We start from the raw sequence: 13,840 nt of genomic DNA on the forward strand, positions 1-13,840 counted from the left end.
CTGCAGAAATGTACCACCTCAAAGATGCCTGCATCAACTCACCAGTTTCTTTAACAGTACCCCACAAACTCAAGACCTCCATCCTAGAAAGAAAACCACTTTCTCCAAGTTCCCCATTAATTCACACACTGTTCTGACTTGATAATGCAATTCCTTCATTGTCATTGGGTCAAATGTCTGGAACTTCCGCATGAACAATACAGCGGGAGCACCTTCATCAAATGGACTGCAGCAGTTCAAAGTGGTGGGTCTCGAGGGTAATTAGGGATGGACATTAAATGCAGGCTTTGGCAGCGCCATCTACATTCAGGAGAAACCTACTTACCCAAAGAGTGGCATGAACTTGGTACCAGAGAAAATAGTTGAGTTGAATTATATAATGCATTTAAGGGAAGCTGGATAAACATGTGGAGGCGAAGGGAACAGAGGGTCATATTGACAGAGATAGATGTGGAAGGAGAGGAGGAGGCTCAATTGGGCTCTAAATGCAAGCATGGTCAGGTTGTGCCAAATAGTCTGTTTTGTGCCGCATATCCTAGCCAGTTCTGTGTAACCAGCCCTCCTAGATCATGACAAGTTCACACAACTGTGGATAGAGATTTAGTAGTGGCCTTCAAAAGGGAACTGCATAAATATTTGAAGGAGAAACCATTGTGTTTACCTAGCTTCTGCTTAAATGCATGAGGGAGAATACAATAAAAAGACATGATGATAAGAGTTAGTTGGGCGGCACGGTAGCACAGTGATTAGCTCTGCACAGCGCCAGGGCCAAGGTTCGATTCCCGGCTTGGGTCACTGTCTGTGCAGAGTCTGCATGTTCTCCGTGGGTTTCCTCCAGGTTCTGCCGGTTCCCTCACACAAGTCCTGAAATACGTGCTGTCCGGTGATTTGGACATTCTGAATTCTCCCTCAGTTTACCCAAACAGGCACTGTAGTGTGGCAACTAGGTGATTTTCACAATAACTTCATAACAGTGTTAATGTAAGCCTACTTGTGATAATAATAAAGATGATAAAGATTGTTATAAAGACATGGACAGCACGGTAGCACAGTGAGTAGCACTTTTGCTTCACAGCTCCATGGTCCCAGGTTCAATTCCCACCTTGGGTCATTGTCTGTGTGGAGTCTGCACGTTCTCCCTGTGTCTGTGTGTTTTTCCTCCGGGTGCGCTGGTTTCCTCCCACAAGTCCCATAAGACTTGCTGTTAGGTAATTTGGACATTCTGAATTCTCCCTCTGTGTACCCGAACAGGCGTCGCAATATGGCAACTAGGAGCTTTTCACAGTAACTTCATTGCAGTGTTAATGTAAGCCTACTTGTGACAATAAACGTTATTCCAGGTGAGAGGAGGTTCATGGAGAGCCTTAATCAGCTGGACTGAACAGCCTATTTTTTGTCATGCAAATACATGTAATTTTAGTACTGACAGTGAGATTGCACGGTTGACAACAAAGATGTGTGTGGTGGAGACAGTATTGATGTAAAGCAGTATCTAGAACACGAGTAGAAATTTGTGGCTGTGGAAGTGCTGTCCTTGGAGAAAGGGGAAAGGATACTTTTGCAAAAATTGAGTATGGGGAATGAACATTGTCGGAGTACTGTAGAAAGGAATCTGGAGGCTGGAAAGAAGCACTTGCAGACTGAAGATTGTGGGGGTGGTTTGGTCACTTTTGGAGTGGAGTCGGCAATACAGGTGGGGCTTCTTGTGGCCATGTAGTGAAAGAAAAGGAGTTTGAATACAGTTTAGAGGCTGGAAATACAGAAAAACAGAGGCTATGTGCTGGAGTTTCATTGCTTAGGTGAGGAGCTTGAGTCAGGAAATTTTCTGATTTGGCAGACCTGCCTTGGTTTAAAGGACTAATTTGGTTTGGATCCAATTTTCATTCCAAGGCAGACATAGGTTGGATAGAGTTGGGCCTGCTGGCCCCAAAGATCAAGGTGGCCATTGGGGTTTGCAAGAGCTGAGATGCACTGGTTAGAAGACCCACCACGGCCCTCTCACTCCCCATGCCAGCTCCAAGCCAATTTAAGCCCTCCAATAATCCCCATGCTACTTCCATGTTATTTTAAAAATAAATTTAGAGTACTGAATTCATTTTTTCCAATTAAGGGGCAATTTAGCATGGCCAATCCACCTACCCTGTACATCTTTGGGATCCGAGGGCGAAACCCACGCAAACACGGGGAGAATGTGCAAACTCCACATGGACAGTGACCCAGAGCCGGGATCGAACCTGGGACCTCGGCGCCGTGAGGCAGCAGTGCCAACCACTGCGCCACCGTGCTGCCCCTATTTCCACGTTCTATGCAATTCTGTCCTACCAGCTTTCCTAGAGAATGCCAAGCTCTCACAGCTGCGGATAGAGATTTAATAGAAGCCTTCAAAAGGGAATTGAATAAATGTTTAAGGAAAAAGCATAAGTGTTTGTCTAGCTTCTGCTTAAATCCATGACAATCCTGGCCCCCACTCACTGCCATGCCCCCTCACACCCCACATGCCACCTCCATAGCTACTCACCCAGTATTCACCATGGACAGATCTCAGCAACCATGTGGAGATGAAAAAAAGCTTCCAATAATCTATACAGCTCCCACCCACGCAGCTGATAGTGAAAAAAATTCCCAATCATGAAACTCGTTCAAAGCTTTTAATTCTTAAGTAGTTAATTACGTCCATAAAAACAAATAAAGCGAGATGGAGCGATGGACTGCGGCTGGCCGAGCCTATGTGGACAGATTTCAACTGGCCTAGGAGGTGTGAAAGGTATGGGGGAATGGGGAGCATGCAGAGAAGAGCTGTTTTGAGAGGAAGTGGTTGGGGGGTTTCTGGGATGGGGCGGTAGTTAGTTGACGGCGACTAGGGGCAGGGCTTGGTCTCATTCGTGACGTGGGGCTGGGGGGCCATTTCGGTGGATGGTGGGCCTATGAAGGTGGCAAGGAGAGGGGCTGATATGTCCTGTGGGGTAGTCATGGTTGACAGGAGGGGGAGGGACCCCCAGTCCGAATGGTAATGGGGAATGTGCGGGGATCGGGTGGACCGGTGAAGTAGGTGACAGTCTTTTTGCATTTGCAGAGCTTGAGAACCGATGTGGTGCTGCCGGAGGAGACCCAGCTGAGGGTGAAGGACCAGGTTAGGCTCCGGAAGGGTTGGGTGAGCCAGGTATTTTACTCAGGCTTTGATAGCAGGACCTAGGGGTAGTAACACTGGTGGGTAAGAGAGTTAGGTTTCAGATGGAGAAGGTGGTGGCAGATAAGGGGGGCAGATGCGTTATAGTAACGGCGCTTTGGAGGGGAGATTGTGGTGTTGGTTAGCGTGTATGCCCTGAATTGGGATGATGTAGGATTTATGAAGAGGATGTTGGCAGCCATCTGGGCCTGGACACACATCAGTTACTTTCAGCTGGGGACTTAAACAGTGTTGCATCCAAAGATGGGTCGATCTGAGCCGCGCTTGTTGACCCCTTCGGGGTTGAGTGAAGGTGTTGGCAGCGTTCATGAAGGAGATGGGGGAGCAGACCCATGGCGATTTTTACTTCTGGGGGTAGAGAGTATTCCTTTTTTTCGCCAGTGCATAATGCATATTCGATGATTGACTTCTTTATTATGGGGAGGTCGTTATTGTGGGGGGTTAGGAAAGCAGAATACTCGGCAATCATTATTTCAGATGACTCTCCGCACCTGGTGGATGTGGTCTTGGAGAAGGGGCCTGGACGGGACCGGCATGGAGGATGGATGAGGGGCTCCTTGCAGATCCGGGGCTCCTTGCGGATCCAGGTTTTTGTGTGAGAATGGCAAAGGTGATTGACGATTATGTGGGATTTAATAAAAATGGGGAGGTCTTGCCGTCGGTGGGTGGTATGGGAGGCATTGAAGGCGGTGGTAAGGAGCGAGGTCATCTCGTATAAGGCGTAGGTAAATAATGAGGTAAGAGAGGAGCGGCAGCAGCGGGCAGACAAAATTTTGGAAGTTGATGGGAAATATGCGGAAGATCCCACTCTGGAATCTTTGGCCAGAAGAAAGTAACTGCAGATGCAGTTTGCCCTGTTGTCCACAGGAAATGTGGTATGTCCCTTGAGGCGGGAAAAGTCTACGAGTACGGGGAGAAGACAAGTTGCTTGCTGGCGGGACAGCTCCGCTGTCAGGTAGCCTCCCAGGAGATTGTTCAAGTCCAGAATGGGTGAGGGGATTGGTGACTGCACTGCAGCACGTGAATAAGGCATTTGAAGAATTGTATTAGACGTATCGATCAGTTCCCCCCGGGGACGAGATGGATTTTGAGGGAGTTTTTGGAAGGGTTGGAGTGTCCCGCAGTAGGAGAGGAGGATAGGGCAGAGTCGGAGGAGCCAGTGGGGATTGAGGAGGTTTGGATGGCTATTGGAAAATGCAAACGGATAAAGCACCGAGGCTGGATTTTATGAGAAGTTTTTGGAAAGGCTGGCACCGCTGTTGGTGGAGATGGTTGAGGATGTGGTAGCTAGGGGAGCGCTTTCAGAGACAATGGGACACTTTTGTTGAAAAAAGAAAAGGATCCAGTGGAATGTGGATCTTGTCAGCCAATATCCCAGTTAAATGTGGATGCCAAGATTCTTGCCAAGGTGTTGGTGCTTAGTCTGGAGGAGTGCCTCCCTCAGGTGATTGGGAGAATCAGACAAGGTTTGTAAAGGTAGGCACTTGTCCTCGAATATGCGGCGCTTGTTAAATGTGATGCTCTCCCCATCAGAAGGGGTGGGGGGGGGGGCAGGAGGTAGTGGTGGCATTGAATGCGGAGAAGGTGTTTGATCGGGTAGAGTGGAATCATTTGTTTGTGATGTTGGAACAGTTTGGGATTGGGGAGAGCTGGAGCAGAGGGTGTCCCTATGTGACCATGACTTTTTGTTGTATATTTTCAACCCGGTACCGATGGTGGGGCAAATAATGGGACTCCTCAAGAGATTTGGAGATTTTTCGGTATACAAATTGAATTTGGAGAAGAGCGAGTGCTTTTTTGGTCTCCTCATTGGGGAAGAGAATAGGTTTGGGGGGATTGCCGTTTTGTGTGGCGACTACTCATTTCAAGTATCTGGGGGTGCAGGTGGCTCAAGACTGGGCCTGACTCCATAAATTGAATTTTACGACCCTGGTGGGCAGAATCAAGGCAGATCTATTGCGGTGGGACAGCCTCTCCCTATCATTGGCAGGCCGGGTACAGCTAGTAAAGATGAATGTTTTGTTGTGGGGTTTATTCCTAACCCAATGTTTACCGGTCTTCATGCCGAAAACATTTTTTATGAGGTGGAACGGTTGATTTTGTCATTTGTCTGGGCAGGTAAGGTAGCGAGAATTCGTAAAACGGTGCTTCAGAGAGTGTGAAAGTTGGGGGGATTTGACTCTGTTAAATCTGACGTATTACAATTGAGCGGCGAATGCTGAGAAGGTGCAGGGCTGGGGTAGGGAGCTGGAGGCAATGTGGGTGGAGGTAGGCTCTTGTAGGCAGTCTGGGTACGGGTGCTGACAACTGTGCCACTCACATTTGCCCCAGGGAGATATTCAAGCAGTCCGGTGGTGGAGACAATTTCGACAACATTTTAGGGGTGCGGTAAAGCTGATGCCGATCCAAGAGAATCATTTGTTTGAGCTGGCAGGATTGGATACTAGGTTTCAGGGTTGGGATGGGCGGGGGCTGGTTGAAATGAAGAACTTATTTCTGGAAGAGGGGTTCGCGAGCTTGGAGGAGTTGGCAGAGAAGTTTGGGATTCCACGGATGGAGGCCTTTAGAACAACAAAGAACAAAGAAATGTACAGCACAGGAACAGGCCCTTCGGCCCTCCAAGCCCGTGCCGACCATGCTGCCCGACTAAACTAAAATCTTCTACACTTCCTGGGTCCGTATCCTTCTATTCCCATCCTATTCATGTATTTGTCAAGATGCCCCTTAAATGTCACTATCGTCCCTGCTTCCACCACCTCCTCCGGTAGCGAGTTCCAGGCACCCACTACCCTCTGCGTAAAAAACTTGCCTCGTACATCTACTCTAAACCTTGCCCCTCTCACCTTAAACCTATGCCCCCTAGTAATTGACCCCTCTACCCCGGGGAAAAGCCTCTGACTATCCACTCTGTCTATGCCCCTCATAATTTTGTAGACCTCTTCAGGTCGCCCCTCAACCTCCTTCGTTCCAGTGAGAACAAACCGAGTTTATTCAACCGCTCCTCATAGCTAATGCCCTCCATACCAGGCAACATTCTGGTAAAACTCTTCTGCACCCTCTCTAAAGCCTCCACATCCTTCTGGTAGTGTGGCGACCAGAATTGAACACTATACTCCAAGTGTGGCCTAACTAAGGTTCGATACAGCTGCAACACGACTTGCCAATTCTTAAACTCAATGCCCCGGCCAATGAAGGCAAGCATGCCGTATGCCTTCTTGACTACCTTCTCCACCTGTGTTGCCCCTTTCAGTGACCTGTGGACCTGTGCTCCTAGATCTCTTTGACTTTCAATACTCTTGAGGGTTCTACCATTCACTGTATATTCCCTACCTGCATTAGACCTTCCAAAATAGACCTTACGGGCAGCACGGTAGCATAGTGGATAGCACAATTGCTTCACAGCTCCAGGGTCCCAGGTTCGATTCGTGGCTTGGGTCACTGTCTGTGCGGATTCTGCACGTCCTCCCCGTGTGTGCGTGGGTTTCCTCCGGGTGCTCTAGTTTCCTCCCACAGTCCAAAGATGTGCAGGTTAGGTGGATTGGCCATGTTAAAATTGTCCTTAGTGTCCAAAATTGCCCTTCGTGTTGGGTGTGGTTACTGGGTTAAGGGGATAGGGAGGAGGTGTGGGCCTCGGTAGGGTGCTCTTTCCAAGAGCCGGTGCAGACTCGGTGGGCCGAATGGCCTCCTTCTGCACTGTAAATTCTATGAAATCTATGAAAATGCATTACCTCACATTTGTCCGGATTAAACTCCATCTGCCATCTCTCCGCCCAAGTCTCCAAACAATCTAAATCCTGCTGTATCCTCCGACAGTCCTCATCGCTATCCGCAATTCCACCAACCTTTGTGTTGTCTGCAAACTTACTAATCAGACCAGTTACATTTTCCTCCAAATCATTTATATATACTACAAACAGCAAAGGTCCCAGCACTGATCCCTGTGGAACACCACTGGTCACAGCCCCCCAATTAGAAAAGCATCCTTCCATTGCTACTCTGCCTTCTATGACCTAGCCAGTTCTGTATCCACCTTGCCAGCTCACCCCTGATCCCGTGTGTAGAAGGAACTTTAGTTGTCGGATTAGTTGCCTTAATACCCTGTACTCCTTCTTACCTGGCTGCTTGACTATATTTCATGGCAATCGGCATTTGGCAAAGCATTATGGATATATTAGCTTTATTTCAGTCAAGAAGTTCTGCATGTAATAGGCAGAAGGCCAGACTATGTAAACAAGTGCACAGCTGCACATTTTGCTGAGAGTAGACGATTATTATTGTCCTTAGGCTGGGAATTCAAGGCCTGTTTTTTAACTCTGTTCGCTTGTCTGTGTCTGGGCTTATCAAAGGAATGCCTCGTTTTTCCATAATATTGCTTATTAAACCATATAAAGTACTGCTATACTCTTGTAAGGTGGGGACAATTAGAAGGACGGTGGTCACTCTAACTCCCTCCACGAACTTCGTGTTATAATAAAAGACCTTTGCGAAACCTCGAAGTTTTGGCTAGATTTTCCGTGACACCGTGTGACTTCACCTTTTGTACCAGTCTACCATGAGGGACCTTGTCAAAGGCCTTATTGAAGTCCATATAGACAACATCCACTGCCCTACCTGCATCAATCATCTTAGTGACCTCCTCGAAAAACTCTATCAAGTTAGTGAGACACGACCTCCCCTTCACAAAACCATGCTGCCTCTAATACGTCCATTTGCTTCCAAATGGGAGTAGATCCTGTCTCGAAGAATTCTCTCCAGTAATTTCCCTACCACTGAAGTAAGGCTCACCGGCCTGTAGTTCCCTGGATTATCCTTGCTACCCTTCGTAAACAGAGGAACAACATTGGCTATTCTCCAGTCCTCCGGGACCTCATCTGAAGACAGTGAAGATCCAAAGATTTCTGTCAAGGCCTCAGCAATTTCCTCTCCAGCCTCCTTCAGTATTCTGGGGTAGATCCCATCAGGCCCTGGGGACTTAACTACCTTAATATTTTTTAAGACACCCAACACCTCGTCTTTTTGGATCTCAATGTGACCCAGGCTATCTACACACCCTTCTCCAGACTCAACATCTACCAATTTCTTCTCTTTGGTGAATACTGATGCAAAGTATTCATTTAGTACCTCACCCATTTCCTCTGGATCCACACATAGATTCCCTTGCCTATGCTTCAGTGGGCCAACCCTTTCCCTGGCTACCCTCTTGCTTTTTATGTACGTGTAAAAAGCCTTGGGATTTTCCTTAACCCTATTTGCCATAGGTATATACAGGTGTAGGATTTTGCAAGGAATGTTTTCCCAATGTTTCTGGTGACACCACCCTCCTATTTGTTGGAGGGTGTGTTGCCTGTGAGGGAGTGGATGGAGGGGTCATTTTGGCGATCTATGGGAGGATTCTGGAGGAAGATAAGGCATTGTTGGAGGGGATTAAGGCCAAGTGGGAGGAGGAGCTGGGGGAGGAGTTGTGGTGTGAGGTGTTGCAGAGAGTGAGCACCTCAACCTCGTGTAAAAGACTAGGATTAATACAATTAAAGTGTGGTGCACAGGGCACGCCCGACAAGATCCAGGATGAGCCGGTTGTTTGAGGGGGTGGATGATACTGGCGAGTGATGTGGGAGGGGCCCAGCCAACCATGTACGTACGTTCTGGTCCTGTCCGAAGTTGGAGAAGCTTTGGGGTTCTTCCTTCAGCACCATGTCGGCAATCATGCACTCGAACTTGGATCCTAGTCCCCTGTGGGCCATATTTGGGGTGTCGGACCTGCCAGAGCTCCAGATGGGGGCGGATGTTTTCATCTTTGCTTCGATAAATGCTCACATGCGGGTTCAATTGGGGTGGACGTCAGCTTCTCTGCCCTGTGCCCCAGTGTGTCTGGGGAACCCAATGAGTATTTCTGTATCTTAAGGTTAAGTTCACCTTGAGGGCTTCCATAAAATTCTGTTTATTCTTCACTTTAAAGAGATGGTCACCATCAGCCACTGAAGGGGGGAGGGGGTGGGGAAAAGGAGTTTGAGAGGGGGCAAGGGGGTAATTTTCTGAGTCATATATGTATGTTGGTAATGTGGGGGGGGGGGGTCTTCTGTTATCCTTTCTACTTTGTGTTAAAATGTTAAAAACGGAAAGAAATATTAAAAAAAACAAATTTTTATTCCGACCGCATATCAAAGACAGCTAATCTTTTCATAAACTCTTCAAACTGTCAATCAAACTACTATAAACTCAGAACCCCTAAGATACTTACAGCTTTTGAAACTGAATCAAGCATTCATAATGACACAATGCTAAACGTTGAAAAATGTCAACAAAAAACTCCATTGAAACTGCACTAACGGGTGGTATTTTTTCCCTAACCTACAGGAGATAGCCTGTCTCTAAAAGTAGTCTAGCATAGGGATTTTGCAAACTTTCTCTGACAGCTTCAGCTTGTTTTTTCAAGTTTAAAGAGCACGCAACAACATGTTCAAATGACCCTGCGGAGTTCGCCTTTCCTGCCGACGTGATTCACGTTCAGGCCACTTTGATCTACTGGCACAAATTAGCTCTATTGGAAATAGGGACAGGCCCTCCGCATCCAGCTCCAGCCGCTATTGATAGGGGTCTCCTGAATTGGTCCGACCCTGTGAAAATTCAGCCATATGCATTCTCATCTCCCACAGCAATACGTTCCCAAACTGAAGAGCAAGAGCAAAGAACCAACCATCTGTCAGTACACAAATGTTTATTAAAGGGCTTAGTGTCAGGTTAGCTGTGTGAACTTGATTTTCCTAACCCCAACCAGACCCAGAGAAACAGCTATTTCCACCTGTGGTCGGGCATTGCTTCCAAGTTCTTATATGTGCTCACTGTTCTTTTGTCTTTGGAGGCAAAAGAGAATGATTGTGAGAAAAATACATCTCACTTTTAAAATATTAAGAAAAGAAAACTGCACAGATACATATTTCTATATAAAATGTGGAGCAAACTGGAATTACTCGTTAGCAAAGTGAGATGCGTGGCTGAGAGTAAACTAATATCTAAGCACAGAAAATATGGCTGAAATCAATAACATTAAGCATGATTGAGGCAAAAAGTATAACAATGACAGAAAAGTGTCGCATACACAGGAAGATAACATTGACAGAACTATATATAAGGTATATTAAATTTAAAAACAATATAAAAAAAACAAATTGCAGATGTCTATGGGCCAAAAAGGGACGCATTGAAGGAAATCAGACTGATGTGTGATGTTTTACAACTCACATGAAATTACTCGGAAAGGTTTTTGCAACCTTTATATAAATTGGGTTAATAACTCATGCTGTTTTGTGCAGCAGCTGTGCAAAATGATTAACTGCAGTTATAATCTCATAAAAAAGGACAAAAGAGTTACATGTGAATCATCCAAATATATTTATATAACGATCCTCCTCACAGTTCTTTTCATCCAATAAAATAGTGCATCTAATGCTTGTTCTAACAATCCAGTTACAGAAAAAAAATTAGATGCACTTGGTACAAAGGAAAAATCAGAGGGGCCACTGTCACCAGTTATTCTGAAAACCTTCGAGTGGGTAGTTCAAGAGTGGTTTAAATACAGGCCCGGCAGCAAGCTGTTTGCTCATTAAGTTCTGTTTGGTATATTCCTCGAAAATAACATGGGGGATGGGGGGCAGGGGGCATGGTGGGTTGGGAGAAAGAAAGGTTGGCCACCTAAATATTAAACACTTAAGGCTAGGCAGTGTGCTCATACGTATTGGTAAACATTGGCCCGAAACACATCAAATGGTCTTAAGTGCTTTGAGCTTTATTAGGTGGTGAACTGGAGGGCTTGGAGGTGGCAAAGGAGATGCAGAGTGAGGTTATGCAGTGATTTGTAAACTAGGGTGATAATTTGGTATTAATGTGCTGAGGGGGCCAAAGCAAGTGAAGTACCTTTCTTTGAGAGAGCTGTTTGCTGGTTACTGTATTTTTAATGTGTCTAATCTTGAGAGTTTATGCTTCAGATCAGCTGGAAAACAGGCTATAAAAAGATGTCAATGAGTCATTGAAAACATTTTTTTAAATTGTAAGGAGCCTAGAAGAGGGAAGATGTAAAGAAAATAAAAGTTTTTTTAAAGTCACTTTCAAAGTTAAAGGGATAGAGAACCTGGGTTTCATCTAGAATTCTGCCACTTGCATTCCTGTACCAAGCCCCACACATCGCTCATCTGTGTTCTCGTCAACCGTCACTTGCTTTGGCCCCCTCAGCACACTGATTCCAAATTATCACCCTGGTTTACAAATCACTGCATAGCCTCACTCTGCATCTCCTCCAGGCTAACATCTGCTTGCACCTTGTTAAACCATGCCTTACACATGTAACCCTGCTGCAAATGGGGGAACAGCATGAAGCCAAGCCCATTCTTTTCAGGGAAAAAGTCATAGTGGCTTTCTGGTTTCATGAATGGTTAGTTTTTACAGGCTAATGTTAAATTCATGAAGCAATTTGTTACGTGGGAGCAGGTCTATTACTGAATATTAATAGTTGATTTGAAAATTGAAGTACCCAGTCTGTCCATGGAAATTAAAATATCCCCGGAGCTGCTGCCTGCAATAACAATACCATATTCTCCAATTATTACACATTAATGTAGCACTTTTCCCTATTTTCAACCTTCTTTTCCTCAAGCCACTGACTAATGCTGGGGTGTCACTGTGCCAGGAGGCTCAGGTACCTCACCCGAGAAGTTCTTCTTGTGCGAGCGCTGACAAGAAGCACTGATCGTCTGCGAGATTCCTGAGAGGCGCCACACTTGAGCTTCGTACTGTCCTCACCCAACATACATTTATTGCAGCCTTTTCATCAGGAGTCAATATTTACTGAGCAGGTAGACAAACCTCGGTTGATTTTACCATGCATCAGGTCTGGGCTTTTGTTCAGTATGAATACAAAATTATACGGTCTTGTGAAACTTTAAACTTTAACAACTTTGAGGTGTCTATCTGATAGAAGCAAACTGTGAACAGCATATCAAAGTGTAAATCATAAAGCTTTAAGACAATTAAGTTCAAATTTCTAGGCTTTAGCATAACCACCACAGTTGGTGATTTTTCCAATGGTTCACTTTTTTCTGTCACCATTTTCAATTAGATTCAGCATAATTAATATAACATTAACAATCTTTTGAGTAATGCTTTCATATGACATTCACAACTTGTTTCTACCACGGGTACATTCAAAGTTCTTATTGCTCAAGGTCTTACTAAATACCTTGTACTGTCACTGTATAATTATCCGCAAAGACCACTGAAGGAACAACAATAGCTCTCAAGATTTGGTCTGCTTTGGACCCATTATTACCGAGGATAATAATTTCAGCAAACAAATGACTGACAAGAAAAATTGGGCATTAACATTTTGGATGAATGATTGAGTAAAAATTAGATTATGTTCATTGGCTAGGACCATGCCCAGTAATCGTATCTATGCTGATGGCTATTTGTCTTGGATAGCGAAGTTCTTGGTATATATTACCCTACATTAACATTTTTAGATTTCCTCCAATATTTTGGAAATGTATTGGTTAGATTTCCAATGTAATTTTTTTTTAACCTATAACACCATCAGAATTCACATTCTATGAATACAACAGGAATTATTACAGAATTAGAACATGAAAAAATATAGCAGCACAGAAGCAATTTTCTACTTTACTAGAGAAATTAAGGTTTCCAAAAAAGGATTAAGGACATCCCCACAGCAAGAGTGTAGCAGATTAGCACATCTAACAACACAAACCCCTCCTTAAAGTGTCAGGTCAACAGACCATTCACAGCGCCTCCTCCTGATCGTAAGTGTATATATCCAGAGAGCTCTCTAAATTATATGATGATGCTCATTTACCAATTTGTGACCTACCGGCAGTGGCAGTGCTGGCTCCAGATGCTGTAGCGTTCATATCCGTTTGTTGTGCCGAGGAAGAGCTACCACCTCCATTCTCCAATGGCCAATCAGAACTTGTTCCTGCCTCCGCCATTTGACTAGCCGTTGTCGCTGGTGGTGGCTCTGGCTTACTCAATGAAGACTGACTGGCTGTTGAAGGAAACATATAGTAAGATGCATTAATTCAGAAAACATCATGACCAAGAAATACCCTCTACATCATGGGGAAGAGATCTCACTTGTGATTTATGAACTATTTTTTATACTTAAGGATCATATAATATTTGCTGCCCTCCGCTCCCACAGATGAAGAGGACTTGACATAAACATGATGTAAAAGGAATACAATCCTACTGAGTAAAAATTCATATGCATATAGTGAGTAGGCAAGCTGACGGTGTGTCTTGAGGTTTGGGGGTTTGCAGCTGGGGAAAAATATTGTTTTTTGTTTGGCCGGAATAAATCAATCCAGAAATTTATAGTCAGAAAGAATTCTCCCAAGTCACATTGGAATAGGATTAATGTAGGTTTTTGGGGGTGGAGACGGTCACATGCAGTACCTTACGGACAGAGACTAAAAGCAGACTGTTAGATTTTGCAAAAACATTGCAGTTAACATTACCTGACAAAATGCGAAAAGATGAGGTAATTATGGCGGTGGCTAAGCATTTAAAGTTACCTGAGATACAGTTTGACTCGTTGGAAATGGCAAACATTGTTACAAATCAAACAAATGGAACATGAGAAAGAAT

General features: G+C 45.0%; 1 protein-coding gene across 5 annotated transcripts in view; it reads right to left on the minus strand.

The window, feature by feature from the left end:
- LOC140430996 (activating molecule in BECN1-regulated autophagy protein 1-like) overlaps positions 1-13,840 on the minus strand; it is a 629,857-nt gene that overhangs the window by 37,021 nt on the left and 578,996 nt on the right. For all 5 annotated transcript variants that reach the window (XM_072518877.1, XM_072518876.1, XM_072518878.1 and 2 more), the window contains one exon: positions 13,065-13,238. In XM_072518877.1, coding sequence (XP_072374978.1) covers positions 13,065-13,238 — 174 coding nt within the window. The remainder of the gene's footprint in view (positions 1-13,064; positions 13,239-13,840) is intronic.

Source organism: Scyliorhinus torazame, chromosome 10 (assembly GCF_047496885.1).
Source record: "Scyliorhinus torazame isolate Kashiwa2021f chromosome 10, sScyTor2.1, whole genome shotgun sequence".
Classification (NCBI taxonomy): Eukaryota; Metazoa; Chordata; class Chondrichthyes; order Carcharhiniformes; family Scyliorhinidae; genus Scyliorhinus; species Scyliorhinus torazame.